At 39.9% G+C, this 25,089-nt stretch overlaps 1 protein-coding gene across 4 annotated transcripts in view; it reads left to right on the top strand.

Annotated features, from left to right (window-relative positions):
• The first annotated feature begins 15,870 nt into the window (after positions 1 to 15,870).
• The window catches only part of VPS41 (VPS41 subunit of HOPS complex), a 170,830-nt gene continuing 161,611 nt past the window's right edge, over positions 15,871 to 25,089 (top strand). For 2 of the 4 annotated variants that reach the window (XM_019710243.2, XM_074340531.1), the window contains exons 1-2: positions 15,871 to 15,940; positions 24,444 to 24,482. In XM_019710243.2, the coding sequence (XP_019565802.1) occupies positions 15,920 to 15,940; positions 24,444 to 24,482 (60 nt within the window). In that variant the 5' untranslated portion in view covers positions 15,871 to 15,919. The remainder of the gene's footprint in view (positions 15,941 to 24,443; positions 24,483 to 25,089) is intronic. The other 2 variants (XM_074340530.1, XM_074340532.1) reach the window with 1 other exon arrangement.

Below are 25,089 nucleotides of genomic sequence, written 5' to 3' on the forward strand. Positions count from 1 at the left end.
AGGGGCAGCCTCCTCCTCCTCCAGGAGAGATGTTTGGTTCCATTTTAACTATCCTGACAGGAGGTGGCCTGGTTTTTAATTCCTTGAAACCTACAGATATACTCTCCACGCTGGAAGAGGCTCTTAGCTCAAAATTTATTTCTTTAGAAAGGCTCGCTGAAAAGAAGTAGGGAGGGAAGAAAAACCACAACCCACCACAAAGCCATGTACTTAAGCAGACTCTTTCAAGCACCACTTAATGGCGTGGAGCTGACCTGCAGAGATCAGGATTCTGGCTGCTAACGCTGCCACTTGGTGGCTTCTTAATTAAGGGCTGCCCAGGATGAGCACTGGGGCTTCTGGGCTCTGGCTTTTCATCAATTACTGGAATTTGGGGAGAAAGGGGAGAAATAGGAAGGACAGGCTATTTCCATGAAGAGGAGAGAATTGATACAGCACTGGAGTATTGTACTGTACTGAATTGTACTGAAGAAGGCCATCCCATGGGCAAAACCATGGGGAAGAAAAGAAAAAAGGCCAGACCCTGTGGAAAGCACTTGTGGCCGATGGGACTGGCACCACCTACTTCCATCAGGACTTATCAATAAAGGTGGGGGATGTGATATATCAGAAGCTCAATTGTGAATCATTTACTCTGGGTTTTTAAAACTGTACTTTACTTAATGGCAAATATTACTCCTTGGGAAATATTCTAGAAAAACTCCCTCATTATTCTATATAGGTTGAATCTTTATGGCTAACCCACAACAAAAATTGTGATAATGCAGGGCAGTTTTGATAAGAAAAAAATTAGGATTTTCCAGTCAAGATGGCAGAGTAGGTAAACAGTGCACTTGCATTGTCTTATAACAACAAATTGCAACTAAAATACAGAATAACCATCATTAAGAATTGCCTGACGTCTAGCTGAACTAAAGCTCCCCAACTGAGCACATACAGAAGAAGCCACCTCGAGACTGGTAAGAGGGTGGAGACATGGAAGGAGCAGGTCCCACACCTGTGTGAGATCATTAAAAATCAAGAGGGAATTCTTGGTGGCAGAGGTTCCTCCCACCCCAGAGAAGCAAGGGGTCCCAGCCCCACACTAGGGTCCCCAGCTGAGGGTTTCAGTATCAGGGAGAGAAGTCTGCATCACTTCAGGTTGTGAAAACTAGCAAAGTTGGAGGCTGAGTGAGATGGGGGTGGTTGCAGTCCCAGGTGATCTTATCTTCTTAAAGGGCCCGCATATGGACTTACCCACTGATGGACTCACTTGCTCTGAGCTCCAGCACTTGTCATCTGCAAGAACAAATATGAACCTAGAGGCTATTGTGCTGAATGCAGTAATTCAAACAGAGAAAGACATAAGTACCATCTCTTCTTTATCCATTTATCCATTCAGGGACATCCAGGTTGCCTTCATATCTTGGCTATTGTGAATAACAGTGCAATGAACATATGGATACACACGTCCCCTTGAAGTAGCATTTTGGGTTTCATCAGATAAATACCCAGAAGTAGGATTACTAGGTCCTTCTTTGTCTCTTGTTATAGCATTTTTTTGGTTGCCAATAGCCTGTACTCACCTCTCACAACCTAGGAACCCTAACAGAGAGAGGCCATTTTCCACACTCATTCCAACAGAGAAGTATTTGAGTCCCACCTGGACATCAAAGAAAAAAAGGATGGGAAAATGTTCTAGAAAGTAAAAAACGAGACTTTCTCCAGTCTACTTCACATCTTGCTTTCTTATTGCCAAAAATTATAATCCAGTCCTTTTCAAATTGAAAGGTTGTGCTTCATTTGCAGATAATGAAATCAGCTTAATGGCTAGTGACCAGAGCATTGTAGGGCAGCATAGCACAGGATTGGTTAAAATAAAAAATTTCAATGATGCCGGTGTGAATCACATTTACTAGGGGTATTATCTCATGGAAATTTTGTTTCAAGTGTGTGTGTGTGTGTGTGTGTGTGTGTGTGTGTGTGTGTGTGAGAGAGAGAGAGAGAGAGAGAGAGAGAGAGAGAGAGAGAATGAATTTCTTATTGTGGGATGCAGTAGGTAGAAAACAAACAAAACCCAAAAGAAACAACAACTTTAAGATACACTGAGTTAAACCATCTAGCAGTGAGACTTTCAAGTACACTTTTAATTCTTTGGAAGGTAAAAAATTAATTCTATTCAACACTTAGAAAGATTACATACTCTTATTAAGAAATCAAATTTGTTTCTCGTACTTAATGACTTTATATCATGTTTCTAAAGGTTTTGGCTATGAAAACAATGAAACAAAAAACTCCTATAGGCCTCACAAGACGTGCCCATGGTTTGAATGTTCTAGATTTGGTACTGTCAACTCAGAAAACAGAACTTTAGAGGCAGTCCACGTAGCTAGCTATGGAACACTATAAGTTGCACACTGTCAAATAACTATAAGAGCGGGAGGGAAAGCAGCACCAGAGTTGGATGTCTTTCAGAAGGCAGGAGCCACTATTATGGGATGAAATGACTCTGGGTTTGCAGATACGTTAAGGTCAGTCATCGTCTGGTCATTTTCAGCCCTATGGCCCTTGGAGTATAGTATATAACTGTTAACAGTGAATCCTTTCCCAGGTGTGATATTACACCAGGTCTGCAAAGACGATCAAGATTAAATTCTGGATATTTTCAGCAATCCTGGGGTTTAGCATAAAAGAAGCGTCTTAGATAATACTTACAGTGTGGGCTAGAATGCAAACTTAGCAACATTTTAGATCATTAGTAGAGAAACGCCTGTAATTCCTTTCAGTTTGTGGACGAGGAAAGATCTCTTAGTATTATAAGATGAGAACTAAAGAAGGTAGAAATGAAATGCTCTGAGAGTAGACTGTATCTTATTTAGGAAGGGCTGTAGTGCAGAAAGCCATGTCTAAGGCATGTCGTTTGGCGTTTTACTCCTTTCTGCCAACAAGCAGGAGCCTTCTCTTTCAACCACATAACACTTAGGCAAGAAGAGATATGTTGCTTTGATCCTGTGGCTGTTGCAGATAGGTTTCTAGCTGGCTGCCTGGTGAACCTCGGAATTTTCCTGAACACTCTCTCCTTCACAGTCCTCCCATGGAACCAAAGGATAGTACTCTACTAAACTAGTCCCCGAACCAGAAAATTGAGCCTGGATCTTTGAAGGGCTCAACATTACAGTTTCTCCTGAACTTGAAATTGCCTCTTGGTCTGGTATCCCCCTCATCTTCAGTTGCTTATCTGAAATCTAGCAAAGAAGGCATGGTGAAATCAGCTCCTGGCTGAGGATCAGCCAGCATCAGACGGGTGGCAACATCCTGCAGGCAAGTGAGGGGACACATCAAGGAGAGGAGGGCGAGTGTCTGCTCATCCAAAGAACAGAGCATTTGGTCCTGTCTCTTCTGAGATACCTTTCCTTAATCCCTTAGGGCTAGCAATCAAGACCATTTCCCAGGTTACCAAAGCCCACTTACTAGAGCAAAGGGCAGGGAAGCTATGACATAAAGATTGCTTAGAGGAGAAAGCCAGCTTGTGCATGTGTGCACACACATGTGTGTGTTTGCACACGTGTGTGTATACATATCAGTTGAAACATTTAGGGCTATTTTGACTGTAAGCATTAGAAAACAAATATGGACTTATTTCACCTACAAAAAAAATTCCTGGGATAATTTACAGAATCAGGAAATAGTCTGACCTCTTTCAGTCTTGATTCCAAAAATCCCAGAGAAGGGATGAAGATCAGTAAGCCGCATGGAGTGAGTGGAAGCAGGGGGCGGTGGGCCAGGAGCACGGGTTGGTAGGAAGGCACATCCTAGTTAGATAGGACAAGGGTCTCCAGGTCTGGGCGGTTCTTACTAAATGCTGTTCTTGCTGAATGTTAAAGCTTAGCACAGTATTTTGCAGACACAACTGTAAACAGGATGAACTTGACAGGAACCCAGCTGGATAAGTGTAGCAAAGAAGAAATCAACATGTAACTAACCAAATAGCGTGTATAAGCAATGGCTAAGCCTCTTTTCCGAGAGACAGAGCTTTGGATGTGAATCCCCTGTCTTCTTTACTTGCTGCAAGTAAATAAAACCACCTAATGACAGCTATGTCTCATTCTAGAATAAAACACCCCAAGCAGTGAACCCCTTGAGTTCAGTAACACTGGGAAAAGGTACTGGACAAAAAATAAAATCCAATAAATGTCTACCACAACATACTATAAATTTTTAAAACAGGCTTTCTGTACCATTAGACTTTCTCAACCGCAGTCAACAGAACTGGGATGGAGAAAGCCAGGGTCAGCCTTGCTAGAGACAGGTCCACTGATAGTAGGGCATAGTTTTCTTATCCATAGTCAATCTTATCGTGGAGACCTTTCCAGTCACCTGCACCATTGACAAGTATTGAAACACAATAAAGGGGCGGAGGGGGTCCCTAGAAGAAGATAAGGGAGAAGGGGTAGCAGCCGGCTTGTGGGAACAGCAAGGCCAGAAGAACCCAATTTGAAGGAGGGAAAGGCACGAAGGGAAGAACATTCCGGATTGTCTTGGGAGATGGCTGATTGAGAGATAGAGGGGTTCCTCCAAAACTTTCCAGGCATTTCTATGCCAAATAAGAAATTGGTGATATATCATCTGGAGATGTCAGGCCTTAGGTTCTTGTGCTGCTATGTAAGTGTGGGGGGAGCTGGGGCATCTATTTTTCTCCAGGAGCTGTCAAACCAGCTAGAAATGTCAATTGGAATCTAACAAGGATTACCTAAAGATGAAGGAATCGCTTCTTTTTAGTGTGCAGTGTTATCTTACATGTTCATTTTGTGAACCTCCTTCTTCCTTGTATTCTTTCTAATATGCTCTCTTTTTGGGGGCTAAGCCTTCCCTAGTGATAGTTAAAGTTATTTCTCTCCTTAAAGCAACAATTAAAAGACATTAAATCTCATTTCTAGGTCAGGGAACTGTACCTAAGATGGCGCCATCTTGATGACAGTGCCATAAGTGGTGGATAAGTTCCTTGGTTGTCACATTCCAATAAATGACTGGAGTCCAGCAGGAACACAATAAGGTAAAAAATAAAATCCTGTGCTGATTAAGTGTGGTTTGCTTCATGAGCCAATATTCAGCATAAGGACAAAACCGTGAAACCAACATCACAATGTTATAATTTATTTAATTACTGGTAGTGCAACAGTTTTCTGTTTTTCATAACATGTATAGATTCCATAGTATTGTGAATTAAATAGTATTCTGTCTAAGAAACATTTTCATTCCTGTTTATCTAGCGGACACTAAGTTTTGATTCATTACCATACTGTTCATGCTAAATTTCAGAACACATCTGGGGCTGCCATTACTTCACCCAGGGCAAAGGAAGCCGCCTCTTCCTCCTTTCTCTCCTCTTCATTTTCAATTTTCAGTGTCTGTGTTTGAAGGACTGAAATATATGGAATGGAAAGGCTCTTGCTCCACAAACATACCTTGAAATTGGATTTTTGCTGAAAAATAGACCTTGTTTCACAAATAATATTTGGATCCAATGGTAGGATGTGTTTAAGTATTTTGTTTCAAAATTTTGATTGAAAACGAAAGATTCTCTATAAAATAACACATTTTTTGGGAACAGCTAAACACCTGGATTCTGAACAGATTGAATTCATGCTTTAAGTTAAAAAATTAGCTTTGTGTTTTCCTGTCAAAAATATAAAAGAAGTTCAGTAAATGGATTGTACATAAGCAGGCTGTGTCTGGGGAAAACCTAAACAGATGGTCTTTGAAATATTTGTTAGTAAAACATGCAGTAGGAATCCAAAGGATAAATAAAAGATTTCCTAAATTATTCAAAATTACACTTTAGCGTATTCTTGCTATTTCCAGAGAACACTTAGGACAACTTTAAAGGTCCTCTGATGAAGCCATTTTGTTTCTACACCTTTTCTGAGGAAATATTTATAAATTGTACAATTGTATGACAATACAATGTTCATCATAATATGCTTTATAATAACCCAAAACTGAAAGCAATCTAAATGTTCAAAAGTAGGGGATCGATTACATTAATTATGATAATTCAATAGATGACTACATAAGCACTGACAATTATGTAGCTCTATATGTATTTATTTATGTGCAATTACATTTTAGATATACTAATAAGTAAAAAAAAATGTGGCACAGAACTGTAGAGTATGATCCAAATTATGTTTAAAACCCATACGTGGGTAGTACCCTATATATACATATGAAAAGAATAATCTGGAAAAATATTATCCAAATGTATCACAACAAACCTAAGAAGAAGAAAAAAAATCTTTCTAGACTCTCTTCTTTCTCTTACTTATTAATGCATAACATTTGACGGGTCTTTTTGCAAAGAGATTAAGCTTCACCATTCACTTTAGAAATCATAGATGTGAAGTATTAACATATACAAAGCAATGATCACTTATGGAAAATTACCATGGAAAGGGGTAACCAGTAGGATTTTCTATCTTCACTATGGGTAAGATATAACTTTATACTCTCTGTGATTGTACAGAAAATAAATTTTTTAAATGACTTTAATTTTTAGAGCACTTTTAGGTTCACAACAAAACTGAGAGGCAGATACAGAGTTTTCCCATGTACTCTGCCCCCCTCACACATGCACAGCCTCCCCCACTGCCAGCATCACTCACTCACCAGGGTGGTATACTTGTTAGAACTGATTAATCATGATCACCCAAAGTCCATAGTTTGTATTAGAGTTCATTCTTGGTGGTGTACATTCTGTAGATTTGGAAAAACCCACCTCCAGCAACCACTAAACTTTTCATTGTCTCCATAGTTTTGCCTTTTCCAGAATGTCATATAGTTGGAATTCTACAATAGGTCACTTTTCACATTGGCTTCTTTTACTAAGTAATATGCACTTAAACTTCCTCCATATCTTTTCATAGACTGATAGCTCTTCTTTTTAGTGCTGAACAATATTCCATTGTCTGGATGTATTACACTTTATTTACCCATTCACCTACTGAAGGACATCTTGGTTGTTTCCAAATTTTCGCAATTATGAATAAAGTTGCCATAAACATCCATGTGCAGGTTTTTGTTTGGACATGAACTTTCAACTTCTTTGGGTAAATACCAAGGAGCAAAATTACTGCATTTTATGGTAAAAGTATGTTTAGTTTTGTAAGAAATTGTCTAACTGTCTTCCAAAGTCGTTCTGCCATTTTGCACTCCCACCAGCAATGAATGAGAGTTCATATTTATCCAAATCCTCATGGCATTTTGTGTTGTCAGTGTTTCAGATTTCGGACATTACTATAGGTATGTAGTGGTATCTCACTGTTGTTTTAATTTGCGTTTCCCTGATTACATATGATGTGGAGCATCTTTTCCGTATGCTTATTTGTCATGTATATATCTTTGGTGATGTGTCTTTTAAGGTCTTTGGCCCAATTTTTAATCAGGTTGCTTGTTTTCTTAAGAATTATTTGTATATTTTGGGTAAGTCCATTATCAGATGTGTCATTTGCAAATATTTTCTCCTAGTCTGTAACTTGTCTTCTAATATCTTGACATTGTCTTTCACAGAGCTGAAAGACAGCTTAACGATGATTTCTTTGGATCTTGTCTTATTCTGTTCCACTGATGTATTTGTCTTATCTTTTGCCAATACTGCCCCAGCTTGATTACTGTAGCTTTATAGTAAGTCTTGGAGTCAGGTAGCATCAGTACTTCAGCGTTGTTCTTCTCCTTCAATACTGTGTTGGCTATTCTGGGTCTTTTGCCTCTCCATATAAATTTTAGAATAACTTTGTCAATATCCATATAATAATTTGCTGCAAGTATTATAAATTGAAAATGATATGCTTACGTGTAGTTTATTTTTATTTATCCTGTTTGGTGTTCTCTGAACTTCCTGAATCTGCTGTTTGGTGTTTCACGTTAATTTGGGGAAATTCTCAGTATTGTTTAAAATATTTCTTCTATTCCTTCTGGTATTCCCATTACATATATGTTACTCCTTTTGTAGTTGTCCCACAGTCTTTGGATATTCTGTTCTGTTTTCTTTTGCAGTCTTTGATCTTTTTTGTTTTTCGGTTTTCAAGGATTCTTTTGATATATCTTCTAGTTCAGAGATTCTTTCCTCAGCAATGTCTAGTTTACTAATAAGCCAACCAAAGGCATTCTTCATTCTGTTACCTTGTTTTATATTGCATTTCTTTTGGTTCTTTCCTAGGATTTCCAGCTCTCTGCTTACATTCCTCATCTATTCTTGCATGCTTCCTATTTTATCCATTAGACCCCTTAGCATATTAATCATAGTTGTTTTAAATTTCAGCCTTGTAAGTCCAACATTCCTGCCATGAGTGGTTCTGGTGCCGGCTCTATCTCTTCTTCCTCTTTCTTTCTTTTCTTTCTTTTTTTTTTTTTAGCGTTTTGAGATGCCTTGTAGTTTTTTGTGTGACAGCTGGACATGATATGCTAGGAAAAGGAACTGCTATAAATAGGCCTTTAGGAATATGGTGGTCAGCTGTGGAGGGAGGGAAAGAAAGCACTCTATAGTCCTGTGATCCAGTCTTATCTTTTAGTGAGTCTGTGCTTTTAGTGACACTGTGAACTTCACATATGTTTCTCAGGCATTTTTGTTTTTTCCCTCCACATTTAGGTGGAGAAGGTTGGTTAGAGTGGGCTGGAGCTGGTTACTTCTCTTCTCCCAGGTCGGTTAGGTTATGATGACATCGTTTCCCCTGAAGGTAGACCTTGCTAAGAACAGAGTCCTCTGATTAATTTCACAATGATTTCTTGCCCCTCTCCCCCTGCCTGAAGACTGAGAGGATTTTTCTCCAGTATTTACTATGGGAGCCTGATTGAGTTCCTGGAGGTAAATCTCATGATATTGTGGGGCGCCCACTATGACTGGGTCTACCTGGAATTTGTAGTTCTCAGATTTGCCCATTCTGAACATCAAGTACAGTTCAGGGTTTCTCCCCCTGGCGTGGGTTTCTGCGGCGTTTCTCCTTGTGCATACTCTGGATGCCATGACTCCCTCCATGCCCATATTGGTCTCACCAATCTTGGGGACTGGGGTTTTCTCTGAGCCCTCCACTCTCTTACAGATCCCAGAAGAGTGTTGATTTTTTGGTTTGTTCAGCTTTTTACTTGTTGTCAGGACAGAGTGGCGACTTCCAATTTTGTTACATGAAGAAACCGAAACGGGAAGTTCCCTGAAAACATTTTATAGGCCACTTTATCATATGAGACATCTGATAATCCCTGCATAAAATTTCCTTTGAGGGGCCAGGTTCAGGACAACTCTCCACACCCTCCAAATTTCTTTTCTTTCTTTTTTTTTTTTTTTAATGAAAACCAATAAGGCTGGAGCCTCTAAATGAGGATCATGAGAAATGAACTCTGGAAAGGAGATTGCAGTGTTTATTATGTGGATATTCAAGTGCAAAAAACACAATAGAAGTACAACAATAATAAAAACAGCCCCAACCTCCTGCTCAGAGCATTTTGAATACATTTGCTCACTTATTTTTCACAATAACCTAGAAAGGAAGGTACTATTAGGCCATTTGACAGTTGAGAATACTGGAACTTAGTGGAGTTAACTTATACTTTTCTAAGTAAGTGCTGTAAATAGTACAAGTCCTAATCCTGACTTGTACAATTTTCAAGCTCTTAAATATCACAATGAAGTAGAAAAAGCCAGAGGCAATCACACCCTGGGGCACTGTGCTTGTCCTCTGTTCCAAGATCCAAAAATAATATAATATAAAATTCTGTTCTTCTCACATGCATGTCCGTGTGATCTCTGCCTTTCTCCTTTTTCTATTCTCAGGTGAGCAAATAGGGAAATGATCATTCACTGGTATGCAGGAGGGGATATCATTATTGCTAGGTCATTTTTAGTTTCCCAAATCCTCAGTGTGTCTCCATCAATATATCCGTTAGGATTAGGTCTGGCTGAATGTGGTAGACAGCCCATAATAACACATGATTATTTCATTCAAAATCAATCTGGAGGCAGGCAGTTTAGGGGGGCATGGTGGCTCCAAAAAGTCAACAGGACCCCAGGATCCTTCTATTGTTTTCTTCATCCTTAGCATTTGGCTTCCATCCTCAAGGTCACCTCATGGACCTAGATGGATACTGGAGAACCTAGTAGCAGAAAAGGTAAAAGGGTTCTCCCCAGCTGTGTGTCCCCCTGTAAGAGTTTTTCCTGGGAGGCAAACAACTCTTCCATTCATATATCATTGACTGAAACCTAATCGCATAGCCACACTTAATTGTGTTATAGAGATCAGGAAATGTAGTCTTTTATCTAAGGGAATTTCTGCCCCCAATATTACAACAATTATTTTGTTAAGGAAGTAGAAGTAAATGGATATTAGAAAGGAAGTTAGTACCCTCTGCCACAAACGCCTGTGGAATTATACACAAATGTATGGTTGGCACTGACAGATTCTAACCTCATGCTCCCTAACTATTCTTATATCTGACTCTTTGGATGCCATTTCATGTCTTTGAGTCTCTTCTCATACTGCTCTGTTCACATGCAATATTTTCCTTTTCCTCTGCTTTCTGACATCAGCTTCTTATCCATCCTTTGAGACCTTGTTATCCATCCTATAAGCACCACTTGTTGTGCTACTTGCCCTGTGAAGTCATTTCTGAACTTTCCAATGGATTTGATCAATCCCGTCTTTGACCCCTCGCACAACTGCTAACGTAAACTTCTGTTATGTCATTAACTGCTCTCTCTAAACCTTCAGTTTCTCCTTATTTTCTTGGCAGGGCATAAAGAAAGTCTCACTGGGAAAACATCATCATATGGCGATATGTTAAATTAATTAGCTAATTAATTAATTGACTTAGTCAACAAGTAATAATTGAGGCACTGTACTGGGTTCCTGGCACATGTTTATTTAAAAATAAGGAGCTATGAAAGCAAATGTGGTAGTTTCTTTCTGATACTTTTGTTAGGATTTATTTATTATTTTTAATATATATTTTTTGTATTAGTGCTTGTCTGTAGACATGCAGTAGTAAAATCAAAGATTCCAAGAAAACATGTAAGTGTGTGACCTGGTTCGAATCAAGGGATTTTACTGCTAAAATTAAATAGTTGCAGCATTGTCCCAATTCACAGGAAGAATTAATGGGGAAAATATTCCATTTAGTACTGTTCTCTTACATATTTTCTTGGAAGCAGTGACTAGAAAACCACATCAGTGAGTCTAAACTCCATCCTCTTCCATGTTCCTTCAAATGTATACATTCCAAAAGATTATACTTTAGGTTGCATTTTCCCTTTATTGGTTAGTTCCTCTGTGCTTCAAATATCAATTGCATGCTGAAGATCTCAGAATGTTTATCTCCAGTGCCAGACTTCTTTTAGCTTCAAAACTAAATAACCAGCTGTCTGCTGGACATACTTTTTCAAGTCAATAAGGAAAAGATCAATTTCCCAACAGAAAATGAGTAAAGAGCAAGAATAGAAATGCAGAAAATAATTGAAAATGGTGAGAAAATTTATGAAAAATATCAATTTATCAAAATTCAAAGAAATACACGCTACAACAAAAAGTAAAATACTATTTCCCATCAAAATAAATTGATGACGTTTTAAAGAAAATGACAATATCTAATGTTTGATGGTAGGAGAGTATAGAGATCTCATATATAACTTTTGGGAATATAAATTCTGAGAGATGGAATCTACAAACAGACAATGGCCAGACCATATATAAAAACCAAACTCTGACCAACGATCGGCAGCAAACTGCTCAAGAAACCAACCCTTTATCTACAATAACCAGCTGAGGCAGCCAGATGGTTATTCAGGCAGACTTGCAGGAAGCCAGACTGCTAGCTCTAGTAACACTCCTGGAAGCTAAACAAAAACTTCTGTAACAATCAGCCCATGTGGCCAGTACTCGAATAATATAACAAAGAGCTTCCTTAATCTTTATCCCCACTTTCAACTTAGGACCAACCTGAAAAAGCTAAATATGGTGTCCTGTAACCAATCACACAGGACACTGCCCTCTTAGTTAGCTTGTTACAGCTAGCTTCCCCATGCCAACAGCCTCCAATCCAGGCACACCTGAAACCTTCCCTTTTTTCCACTATGAAGCTTTCCCACTCCTGCCTGCCTTTGTGGCTGCCAAAACACAAGTGATGGTGGCTGACTTTTTTGCTAAAGCAGGTTTGGAATAAATAGCCTTGCATTTTTTCACTTGGTTGGTATTCATTTATTTCTACAATTGATTGATACCACCTTTCATTAAAGCATCTGCCAAAATTATGTGCAAGGATATTAGATATACTCAAAGTATGAATAAAAAACAATGAATTATATAAATTATGGTATTTTCCTAGAATGAAATTTTAATGTGCCCCATTAAATCATGATTTTGAACATTTTATAATGATATTGGGAAATGATCTTGAAATATGACTAAGTGAAGAAAGCAAATGACAAAACTTAATAATATGATTTTTGTTTGAAAAACTTTAAACACAAATAAAGAGAGGAGAGAGAGACAGAGGTAGAGATAGAGATAGAGAGAAAAGAAATATATCCAACAATGATAATCTGAATGGAAAAATTATAAGGTTTTTTTAAATTTATTTGTGTTTTTCCAATTATCTGTCATGAATATGCATTACTTTTGTAATTAGAAAAATGGTCTTTAAAAAAATCTAGTGTATTTGTACAGGGAAACTTCCAACAAGCTCTATGTTACAATGACATCTAGAATATTAGAAGGTAACAGGTTTCAGTGGGTATAGGTTCTGGAAAACTAAACAGCAAAATAAGCTGAGTATTTCCAAAATTCCTAAAACTAACAAGTATTATTCTGGTTACTTGGGAGAGACAATTAAGGAAAGGCTAAGACCATTGCTTGGAGTCAGTAGTGTAATGTGGTGTAGCTGTGCTTGTCACTGGCTATCGAGAAAGAGCGTTAGACTGAAAAAGGTAGCAATCTAAGAAGGAATGGAAGCTAAAGATTGGGAAAAGAATCTATAAAGTACCACTTAATCATAAGGGATGTAGGGACGGCTTTTTTTTTTTACCTCACCTTTCCACTTTGCTGATTTTTCAAATTTAATAAATTTAGAAATACTGTCCTATAATGGAAAATATTGAAGCCATTCATATTGTTTAAACAGTGAAGTAGGTTGTTATGAATAAAATTACAATTTATTGAATTAGTAAACTACTTCAGATTTATATAGCAAATTAATGAGACAAATCCTTAAAAACCAGTGAAACTATAATGTTTTAGGTCTGGTTTGAAGTCTATTCCCAGTATTAGGTCCTATTGACTGCAAACGAGAAGTTGATTCTCACCTCTACCTCCATAGCTTGAAGGTGGGGAGGTGAACTGATGATGCACAAGAAAGAAACAGGTGATTTGCCAGAGAACGAAAGACTTTTAGGCCTAACACTTCTCCTTCAATGTAAATATACCAAGGGATATTATTAAAACCCTGATTCTGGCTCAGTGGGTCTCTGGAGGGGCCCTGAGCTCCTCATTTCTAATAAGCTCCCAAGTGAGATTGAGGTTGCTGGTCTGTGGACCACAGTCTGAGTAGCAGGAGCTAGACGACCTCCTAGAAAACGGAGCCCCAAACTTTAACGACCAAACATGGGGCTTGGAGGTCACATGTGAATTTCATCTTGCCCATGGACCCAGTGTGAACCTGCTTGCCTCTAGGGGTTTCTTCCTCTAGTTCATCTTTCCATATATGTATTTCTTCATCTTTCTAGTCTGTCCAGAAGGAAATAGTAATAGATCCAAATGCTCATTATATTTTATTATAGTCAGAACACTGAATGGGGAACAGATTTGCAGGTATCCAGAGTCTTCGAGGTTGTGTGAGCAGGGGAGTATCTGCAGTGACCTTTGGCTAAATCTTCAGTCAGGCCCACTAGACGTTTATGGGTAGGTCTATCTCAAAATGTAAAAAGGGAAAATTGCAGTTTGTGAAGAAAGTTAGAAAAGTAGAGGGTTTAAGCTTATTTCTTTTTCCTATGGAGACTTGACTGTGGGTTTCCAGAGCCTGTTTGGTCTGTATAAGAGTCTTTGTGGGACTTGGAACCCATCATGAGCAATATTTGGTCCTGGGCTGCTTTGCAAAAGATCTTAATGTATTAGGTGCTTGGCTATGGATATCTAAATGCCTTGGGGTTGGTCTATCTTCATTCCTTTGTGATCAAGTGATCAGCAGACTGGAAGAGGGACCCCCACAAGGGGTTCCCCCACAAGAGGGACCCCCACAAGAGGAAGAGGATAGAAATAAGGCCGTTTAGGCCCTGGGGAGAAGACAAGTATCTCAGATAAGGTCACCCTCGTCATGAGAATCATGGGTTGATCAGGCTACAGCTAGAGACCTGGAAAGCACAGAGTGCTGAGACCATGACTTCCTACTAGGTCTGAGCCAATAAGCTCAGGGAGTCAAAAAGGGCACTGGGCACATACCACATGCTGCCATTTATGATGCCCTCTGCTAGTTACCAGTTACTGTAGATGTGTGGAAAGAAGAAAATGCCTGTCTTTGGACAAGATACTGCAAATTCCTGAGGATTAGGAAGGAGAGTTCAAAATGCCCAGAAAATGGAGATGAAATCATTCATGCTCAAGGATGGAAGTAATGCAGTGGTTTTGAGGCAGGATAGATAGCCTAGGGTATTGACCCTCCCTCGAGGACACTGAATGAGGCACATCCCTTCAAGGAAGTAAAACAGGAAACTGAACTGCACCTGATACCTGCAGTTAGAGATAAACAAGAATTAGTTTCATCTGGCAGGGACAGTATCCATGACCCAGGCCTAACTTTAGCTAATTTTAATGTCATTTACACTGTATTTGCCTCGACTCCCATCATGCACCTGACGTCATGACAGTTCCAGAAGAACCAAATAGGGACAAAAAGGAGGAAAATGGAGATCCCATCCCTAGAGAGGAGACAGGATGATGTCCTTAAATTCCTGCCCCTCAGGAAGATAAAAACCCTAATCAAGACCTTCTGGGGTAACTTGATTTCTGAGTTCACCTGCACTTCCTTCTCAACTGTTTACTTTTGCTTTGATAAACTCCCTGTGTTTTCCTGCATCTCTCTTGCTCCTGAGTTATTTCTCATGTGAAGAAAAGAAGCTGGTTTTTGCTCCAGGTTGAGTCTGCTTCGGGACACCCTGGGAACCTGCGGAATCAGTTTTACATATTTTACCAAGGACAGATTTTTATTCTATATTGAATATTTACCTATAGAATATACTCAATAAAAGTTTAACCGATAATTTAATTAAACAACTGAGAATTGTTTAATGTCAATGTCCAGATGCGAGATGTCAACTTACAGTAACAAGAAGTAGGAGCTAAATAAATATTTTTGGAGTATAAATTGTTCTTTGGTTCTCCTTTGTGAAGACTGCTTTATATTCACTTAACATACGTAAAAAACAAGGGCAAGAATACTTTTAGACTAAGCAGCATTTGGTAATTAATTCTTTGGCATTAGATGAAACCAAATTTGAATCCTGTTGCTGTCTCTTACTTAGCTGTCCGACGTCTGAGGCACCATATTCTTCTCTATATATGGGGATAATAGTAGGAATTGCTGGAAGGATTAAATGAGATAATTCATGTAAAGCTGTAAATCCAAGGTCTAATACACAGTAAATATTAATAAATACTATAATAATCACGGAAAAAATAAGACCATCAATAAAATAGAGTATTATTAGTGTTATGTTCAGATTCTCCAAAGCATAACTTCGTTGAGCTTGGAGAGATGAAAGCGGAGCCAAGGCCCAATAGCCTCACCAGCTAGAACAGACATCCTGGCTCTCACATGCTGCTAAAACTACATTTCCCAGCAGGCGCGGGGCCCCGTTGTCCTGTTTTCTCTCATTTCCGGGTCTGTCACGTGACTCTCTGGCTGCACCATGGCGGAAGCAGAGGAACAGGTAAAGGCTGCAACAGCTGGGCAAGGAAAGAGGAGACCAGGGTGAGGTGGTTGGGGGTCTGGAGTGGAGCGTGTGGAGGTGCGGAGCTACTGGAGGCCGAGGCGGCCCACAGTGGGGTTGGCGGGCTGCGAAAGGCCATTTCGGGAGCAGAGAAACGGGTGGGATACCAGCTCTTGGAGGGCACCGGGGAAGGCTTACCGACACACTCCCGGCGTCATGAGGCGGCCCTTTTTTTTGAGGGGGGAGGGTTTGGGGGGGCTCTGTCCCTGTGGCCCGTGCTCCGTGAAATTTCGGCTTGAAGGCAGCCTGGGCTCCCAGGGACTGACTGCCCGTGGGAGATGTAAGAGATGACTTGAGCCCCAGGCCGGGTGACTGAAATTTAAATTCCTTTCCACTCGAAGCAGAACAGGGAGAGCCGATTTGCAGGAGGGCTGGGAGAGAGTAGATGAGTTTTGTTTCGTATCTATTGCATTTAGGTGCAAAGCTAAGTCACTATGGCTGGTCTCTTTCTTAATATGTAACTTTAGGCTAGTTATTTTTTACTTTATAATTTAACTTTAAAATACAAGGTGGAGATAATAACAATGCCGTCCTTCAAGGGTGGTGTAAGTTGGAATGAGTTAGTACACAAAGTTAAAGTGCTTAGTAAAAGTTGGGCATCGTAAAAGTTAGGAATTATTTGTTTCTGGTAGTACATCAGATGGTCGTGTCATCTAATGTCCAGTCAGAACCTAGCAATGTGGCACTGGAGTTTAGGGTAGAAGTTAGTGAGGGCCGTAGTTATTTTCATACAGGCGGTAGGGGCAGGCAGACATTAGCTGAAATGACAAAGTAACATAAAAAAGACAAAAAGAGCAAAGGCCAGAACCTGCGGAAATACCTGTTTTCCATCTCCAGGGTCATTTCAGCTTAGCACTGTTTTCCCTTACAAATTAACAGGCCATCAGTTTCCATAATTGCCTCTAATAAGTGGTTTGATGATGAGCTGTTTAGTACCGTAATAACAGAAGTTTACCTAGTCCATAATTTGTACCATTTGCAATATACTTCATTTACATAATGAAAATTTGCCCTGTGTACATTTGATTTATGCCAATAATTGAGAAATTAGGTAGAGATTTGGTTTGGGTGGTCATTGTGATAACTTAAGAGTCTCCTCCTTACCACTGGAGTCTCCCTTTTCTGTTCCAGGCAGTTCGAAGGAAAATGCTCATTAAGCACATGTAACTTCATGACTCATTGCTGGTTTTCATCTTTCATTTTGAAATGTAATTTTTTAGTGGTTTGATTTAAAAGCAAAAAACCAAACTCCTTATGTTCTTAGATATAGGGTGGTAGAAATGGAGAGAATTGCCCTTAGGATTTACTATTGTTTTGTGCAGCAGAGTTCGACAAAGCTGTCTGATGTAGAAAGACATGTAGAAAGTTAGTGACAAAATAAGAATGCTTTGAAGTTTCATAGCACTTTTCAGTTTAAAGAACACTTTCACATTGCATTTGTTCCTCACAAAAGAATTCGGTGTGGTAAGTGTTTATTCTGATGTATAAGTCAGGACAAGCACTGTGTTCCAAACCTTCCGGTGGTTTCTTACTGCATTGAGGAAAAGCTGGAATCCTTGTAACAGCCTATTTGCCCTATAGGTCTTTGCCCCAATTGCTCTATCCCCCTTCTCTGAGCTCATTTTACACTAGTCTTCTTCCCTTTTGTCACTTTGCATCAGCTATACTGGCTTTCTTTCTATTCCTTTAACAATGCTGGCATGTTTCTACCTAAGGACCTTTGCTCATGCTGCTCCCTTTTTTGACCCCAGATATCTACAGGGCTTTCTCCCTCGTTTTCTTCATATCTTTGTCCAAGTGTTACCTTTTTGAGTGAGAACTTGCTTGACCATTCTTTGAAACCTCTTTCCTGCATCATTTTTCTCCTTAGCAGTCATCATCCTTTTCCCCCCTGTATATTTCTGTATTCATTTCTGTATATTCTCCCCATTAGAATGTAAGATTCCTGATGGCCTGGATTTGTTCACTGCTGTATGCCTGACACTTAGAGTCGTGCTTGATGCTCAATATGTGTAAAATGACTGAATATTAAAGATAAACATACTGAGATTCAGACAACTTAAATAACTTGCTCAGACTTGTATGTATAATAAATCTCGTCTTTTATCTTCCGAGCTCATGATTTTTCCCTAGAAGACCCTGCCTTTTAAAAAATATTTAAGAACCTAATTCTAAATTATGTTTTTTTACTTTATGAAGTAGAATTAGCCCTTATCACCTTCATAAATTTCCTTCAAGTCATTATTTCATCTTTGATGTTTTAACCACCAACATATGGTTAGAGCAGACATTTACCCCTCCCTCCCACCTTCAGTGGTGTCATTGTCATTTTCAAAAAGACCAGTAGCCTATTGTCAATAGCAGGAAGGAGCAAACATTCACAAATATTGTTTTGTTATTTGTTAAAGAAAAGTAGTAAATAATTGTACCTATGTTATCAGTCCTTTATGGATTAAAAATGGTTAAACTTCTCTGCTGTATTTGTGCATTTTGCATTAAAATCTGACCAAGAACCTTTTAGAAAATCTTGACATAACTTCCATCTCTCCCCTGAAAGCTTTAAAAAGTGAGATGGTTTTTAGAAGTAACTGTGATGACAGGTTAGGGAAAAGGAAGCTTTTTTCCACTGGCACCATGTACTATAAATGCAAACACAGCTAGAAGATGATGAGCAAGACTAAGCCTCTCCTATTAACTTTTCTGAGCATTGTATTCTTTAATGATTGCTTTTTATTCCCGTTTAATTTTAGCAAGAATCAAAATAGATCTGTACTGAGTGAATTAACAAAATATAAATCAGTTCATAGACTGTCAAACTAAAAATCACTTTATGGATATGAATGAACATTTTTTAAGAATTATCAGGAAACCTTTGTTTATGCTGAGTATAGTAAAGGTAGTTCACAAAAATAGCTACACGAATGTTATATAGTTTACGGGAAGAATACCCTGCCTTCTGCCTGGAAATCTTCTAAACAGCAGTTTTACCTTGCGCTAAAATGATTTATAGTTGACCTTCATATACAGATGCCCAACAGTATTTGTCCATACCTCTCTTATGAATAACATTCTGCTTGAAGTCTGGTTGTTTGTGTGTTTGTCTTATCTCTTCTACAGATTGCTGAGTCCTCAAGAATAAGTACGAGAGCTTACTCATGTCTGTATTTCTCATAGGGCTAGTGCTTTACAGATACTAGGTGCTTAGTAAAATGTTTAAATGAATTTATTAAGGATAGAATGACCTTCTGAATTGAAAATGTCAAATTGTACGTAAGGTTCAGTAGGATGTATGTTGTTATTTTTTTGAAACTTTTGAAAATTATTCAGATGTATTGTACATTACATTCCCTGCACTTCTTACTCTGCCAGCTCCCCAGGTACCCCTTTCAAACAGTAGGGAACCTAGTCCTGTAAATATTTGCTCATTTAGACCATCTATTTCTTCACCAAATAGGAGAGTTTCTGTGCTGAAGTCTCCCTCTGCTTTAGAAATGAGAGCTTTGTTCTTATCGTAGAGCACTTGCAGGTGATCAGAGGCATGTTCATGAGCATGTGTCCTCCCCTGTAGAAAAGAAAAATTAAATCGACAGATATTTGAGTGCCTTAGTTTTCTTGCCTGTAAACTGAGTATTTTATTCTCCAGGACTCTTGTGAGTATGACATGAGATAAAGCATTTTTTTTTATTAGTTTTATTGTGGAATATTGGGGAACAGTGTGTTTCTCCAGGGCCCATCATCAGCTCCAAGTCGTTGTCCTTCAGTCTAGTTCAGGAGGGCGCAGCTCAGCTCCAAGTCCATTCCCGTTTTCAATTTTTAGTGGCAAGGGACGCAGCCCACCATCCCATGTGGGAATTGAACCTGCAACCTTGTTGAGAGCTTGCGCTCTAACCAACTGACCACCGACTGCCCGAGATAAAGAATTTTAAAGTGGCCAGATTGAAATGGTTGTCTTTAAATAGTACAACGATTTATCATCCAAATGTGGGCTTGGCTTAGGTATGCACAAATCTCTTTTCTTACAGTTTAGCTAAGATACACCTATTAAGAGCAACTTTACTAATAATTAAAGGAAAAAGCCAGCCCCAAACAAGAAGTTGCAAAAGCACAGGGTCAGAAATTTTTAGGGGGCCCACTCTTTACCGTTGTGTAACTATAGTCACGAGGTAGCTTAGCTGGACATGCTGATTGCCTTGTTAAGTTTTCCTCTCATATTTGTCTGTGTTGGTTGGTTAGAGGCTGGTGTCACCAGCTGATTATTAGCCGTCTCCCTAGCACCAACAGTGCCACCTTGGAGAGGGAGCCCTCATCTGATCAGGGCTTCTGGGTTCCCCATTCATGGCTGCTCAGTCACAGTTGCCTTTTTGTCTTCTAAGTACTTGGTACTCCTTATGTTTTTGTTACCAAATACGTGTGATTCTAGGCTCTTATGGGACTGTTAGCGGGAATTGGCCAGTTCCCCAAACTGAGTTTAGATGGTTCTAACACAAAGTCAGGTTTGAGATTGGGTCACTACGTCACCAGACGGGAGCAGGCATCAGGTTTGTCTTCACCTGCAGAATAAGCACAGTGGCCAGGCTAGTGGGTGGCACAGGCTTGGCAACCTGAGTCCTTGCCCCTGCTAGGTCCTCAGGTATTCTTTTATCTGTCCTGCTCAACCAGCTTAGTCTGGGTACCCAACAGCTTTGTGAAATCGATGCTGTGTGACGCAGGGCTATCCGATGCGTGTCCCACAGATTTCCTGTTTCCGGTGCCTGTGTCAGACATTGGGAGCTGTCCTCCTCTCTCTGCCATTAAGCTCTGCGGTGGCACAGATTGCTGGGAAGGGAGAGAAGGTGGCAGTCCAGCTGTGTTTCATGTCTGTCTCCAGCGTAGACTGTTATCCTGGGTCCTGGTCCCTATTCTGTTTCTTCATCCTGCAGGGTTCAGAGCTGCTCTTCCTTGGGCTCCAGCATTCCATCTCTCCCCCTTAGGTCTGTTGTTTGCCCCCTAACAAACTGTATACCCTCAAAATTCTGAGACTTCACATCCTGGCAGGTCCAGGCTTCTCCTTCCTTCTGACTGACAGACTCCCTAACCCCTCTGGCCTCTCAGGCCTACTGTGCTGAGTCTTCTCCCAGGCCGCTGTCGTGGGCCCTCTGATCATGTTAGGATTGGGGTGGGGGCGGGTTGAAAGCCTTCATTGGAAGAGTCTTCTGAGAGCCCAACTAGCCCCTTCCCCGGGCTGCAGCTAGGTGGCTAACATTCTGTTTGAATAGCTCTTTCCTTGTTTGCCGCTGCCTTCCTCCAGACCCCCTTCTGTAACTGCTGTAGACATGAGCTAATAAGTCAAGCATCTGCCTGGAGAAAATATATGTGGTGTTGCTTATAAGAGGAAAGAAATCTGTAGAGGAGGGCAACTACTACTGTTTTAGATCAGCTGCCTATCTCTGATCATCATCACCAGCAAATGGGGGCTGAGTTGTTCCTTGGGTAGGATAGTGGGAGACAAAGCGGCAGAAGCCTTTTGTTTAGCCGCAGTGTATGTTACAGGATAGCCCTTAGGACAAGGCCCTTAGGTGTGAGCTGAGGGGTTCAGAAGAGAATCCTGTTTGGGGAAGATGATCCTGATTCAGGAGGTCGCATGGCAAGGCGCCAAGATCTTTAGGTTTGGGTAGATGATTGAGTTTAAGGGGCTGGTTTGCAAAAGAATGGTAAAGTGAAACAATTGTTGAGTTTAACTTTCAACCTGTTGCCCAGAATTTGTTCAGCTATACATATAATTCTGTCACTGGGTACCTTCTAGCCCATCATTTCTGCTTCAATAAGAACAGGACTTTTTTTTTCTTTTTCTTTTTTCTGTGGTATAATAGATATACCATAATATTCACCAGTTTAATAATTTTTAAGTGTACATTTAAGTGGCATTAAGTACATTCACATCAATGTGCAATCGTCGCCGCCACCCATCCCTGTCTAGAACTTGTCATCATCACAAACTGAAACTTTACCCATTAAACAATAATCCTCATTACTCCCTCCCCCAGCCCCGCTCTCCATTCTACTTTCTGTCTCATAGAAGAGGAACCCTACAATTGTTGTCATTTTGTGTCTGGCTTATTTCATTTAGAGAACAGCACGATTTTATAACTTAATGTTTTTCGTGATTCAAAATTAGATTCTTTGCAAGATAGAGTGTGAATTTAAGAAATGTTTGAAAACCACTGACTCTTTCTAAATTGTAACCTTCCTCAAGGTTCAGCCTTACTCCTTGGGTCCCTCACTGGGGACATTTCCGCCAGGTCTCGTTTGTCTGTCTCTGGAGCATTAAGAGGAGGGGCTTGCTGAATGAGTGAAGCGAGGAAATAACAGACCAGGCTAATTCTCTAAAAGTCACCCATGCGTTGCTTTGGGAGGGTGGTAGACAAAGATGTAATGTTGGGGGTTGGGCTTATAGCTGTGTTCGGATGGTTTGTGCGGGTGCTTAGGGTAAGTCTGAGAGTGTCCTGGGGGAAATGTTCTATACCAGCAGCCGCAGCAAGCACCTCTGAAAGCCTGGTGTTCCCCGTCTGCGTGCTCTGAGGGATCAGATTCTGGCACTGCCTGCTTTCCGGTGCAGGGCGAGAGTGTAATTTGGTTTAGAGTTCTTGGATTGAAATTGCTGGGGACTTAGGGTTTTGTTTTAATCAAGAATGTAAGTGAAACATTTGCCCTTTAACCCTTGTGCATACTTGAATGGATTCCAAATGAAAGAAAATATCCTTTGGTATGACATAACTTTTCTGCAGAATCAGGTGTCCTTTGTTGGTACATTTGTCAAAAGTCTGGTTTTGCTAATGCCAACGACTTACTATTCAGAGACTGTCCGGGAAGGAATGGATGTTAGAAGTTCACCTCTAAGCCTCGGTGTTCTCATCTCAGGGGGTAATTAGGAAATTTCAAGGTGCTACCTGTAAAGCATTTAGCATTATGGGAATATATATAATAGATGCTCAGTAAAGATGTCACAATAGTGACTGTTAATATGAAGTGGAATGTGTCCAAAAGAGAAGGATCAGGAGGATAAGTGGGGCTGGTGAGCACAGAGGATAAACAATTCAGAAGGGCAGGCATGGTGCGTGTCTTTCACTCTCTGGAGAACTGTCAAATAGTAGTAGAATCATTGGCTTTTTAATGTGTTGTATTTATGCTAAGAACAAAACATTATTGTGGAGAGATTGTAGCTCCAAATTAATAATACCTTCCTAATTTGTAGAATAACATTAAACTACATAGGGTGCATTGCACCGTAAGCGAGATTTTCATATTCATCATGGTAAATGATATAACTACAATAAAATTCTTAATTGCATGTAACTTTCATCCCCATTTTCCAAGTGGCCTTTAGGAGCAGGGACTGTTGTCCACAGGGCTGCTACCCACGCAGCCTGCCGCCTGCCATGTTCTTACTTAGTTTCCGTGGATGAAGTTAAAATGTTTCCAAACACTAGATTTGCATTTATCCTGCTGTCCAATTTACATTGAGTAACATATGCATCTAACTTTCTTTAAAATGTTCATTCTTTTTCTTGAAAAAATATTAGTTATATCTAAAATGTCCTTGACCCATTCTTTCTTTATCTCATGGATTGTTGTAAAATGCTTACATTCAGTGTCAGCATATTAGTTGTAACCTTTTATTGCTATTGATATCTATAAGTACGTTAAGTAAATCTTCATTTTGCTGACCTCTTTGCGGATGCGTGGCTCAGCAGATTCTCTCTCAGTGGACAGGTGAGAGATTAGCAGGATCAAGTCAATTTTTCCCCTTTTGCTTTGTTTTCTCCAGAGCAGCAAGATTCATGGTCTAGCAAGAGGGAAACTGTTAAATGGCAGAATTTGTCTTCCAGTTAATCGTTTAAAGAGTGGATGTAAATTATGCAGCTTGTTTGCACACTGTCTGATCGGTACCACTCTCAGGGAATTCTTTTGTAAAAGCTGTTTAAGCAAGACAGTCATTTTGGCTACACCAGATTAATAGCGTAATAATTAATAGCACAGGAGCTTTTCAGTATAAAAATTGGCTTATAGATAATTTGAGATGGCAGTTTCCTCTTCCCTTCTGAGATGAGTAAGGCTGCTTTGCCAGGCTGATTTGCATTTTTAGAGAGGGAAAAGCCCTCCCTTGTACTCACACGACAATTCCTGGGCTCATTTGTTAACTTGCTGACCTCTCAGGCCGGGGAGGTCAGCAGGAGCCGTGGATTTGTGTGGCCCCAGAGTAAGCATCCCAGTCCTGCAGGGTGTGGAGAAGAAGGCGGCCTGTGATAATCAGACCATGTGGAATCCTAATTTATACTGGACTTGCAGATTACCTCCACCCAGGCCAGCTGGAGATTGGTGGGCGGGCATGAGGATTCTTCCCTTGAAAATATTTTTCATTCTTTTGTCATCTGTTCTGACCATTTCCCCCCTCTGTGCTTTGTAGGAAACCGGGTCTCTTGAAGAATCTACTGATGAGTCTGAGGTAAGGTGATGATTGAGGAGCTGGGGGTTTCTAGGTAACCACGTTCTCACCATGAGCTTGTTCTGCCTTGCTAGGTGCAGCTTACATTCGCTGTCAGCATATTAGTTGTAACCTTCGTCTGCCTTGCTAGACCAAGGCTGGCTGGTAAAGGGGGCCGTAGGTGGCTGAGTTTGGCGGAGATCATGCCGGTGGTTTTTAAAATTATGGCATGGATTAGCTTAAAAAATAAACAGGAAAGGAATAGAAAGTTCTCTCTTCATCTCGAACAATATTTTAACCTGAAGCATCTTGGCACTGGGAAAAATGATGCAAAGTTTTACAAACTAATCTTAACATTGTAAAACAAACTACAGGTTCTGCAGTAATTATTTTATTATTCTTTTAATAAATATGTCATGCTGATTAGTTTAATTTCTGAATCATTGAAATTACAGTTTATTTCATAAAATAAAAGGGAAAGTAATTACCTTAAAACCTGTTGGGAGCTAAGTTGAATTAAGGATTGTATTTTAAGGAGGAAAAAGTAATATATAAAGAAGGATTTTTTAAAAAATTCCTTTTCAAGACTATGCAGAAGAAATAAGTTTAAGCATAACACACAGATTAA

This window comes from Rhinolophus sinicus, linkage group LG09 (genome assembly GCF_036562045.2).
Source record: "Rhinolophus sinicus isolate RSC01 linkage group LG09, ASM3656204v1, whole genome shotgun sequence".
Taxonomy (NCBI): domain Eukaryota; kingdom Metazoa; phylum Chordata; class Mammalia; order Chiroptera; family Rhinolophidae; genus Rhinolophus; species Rhinolophus sinicus.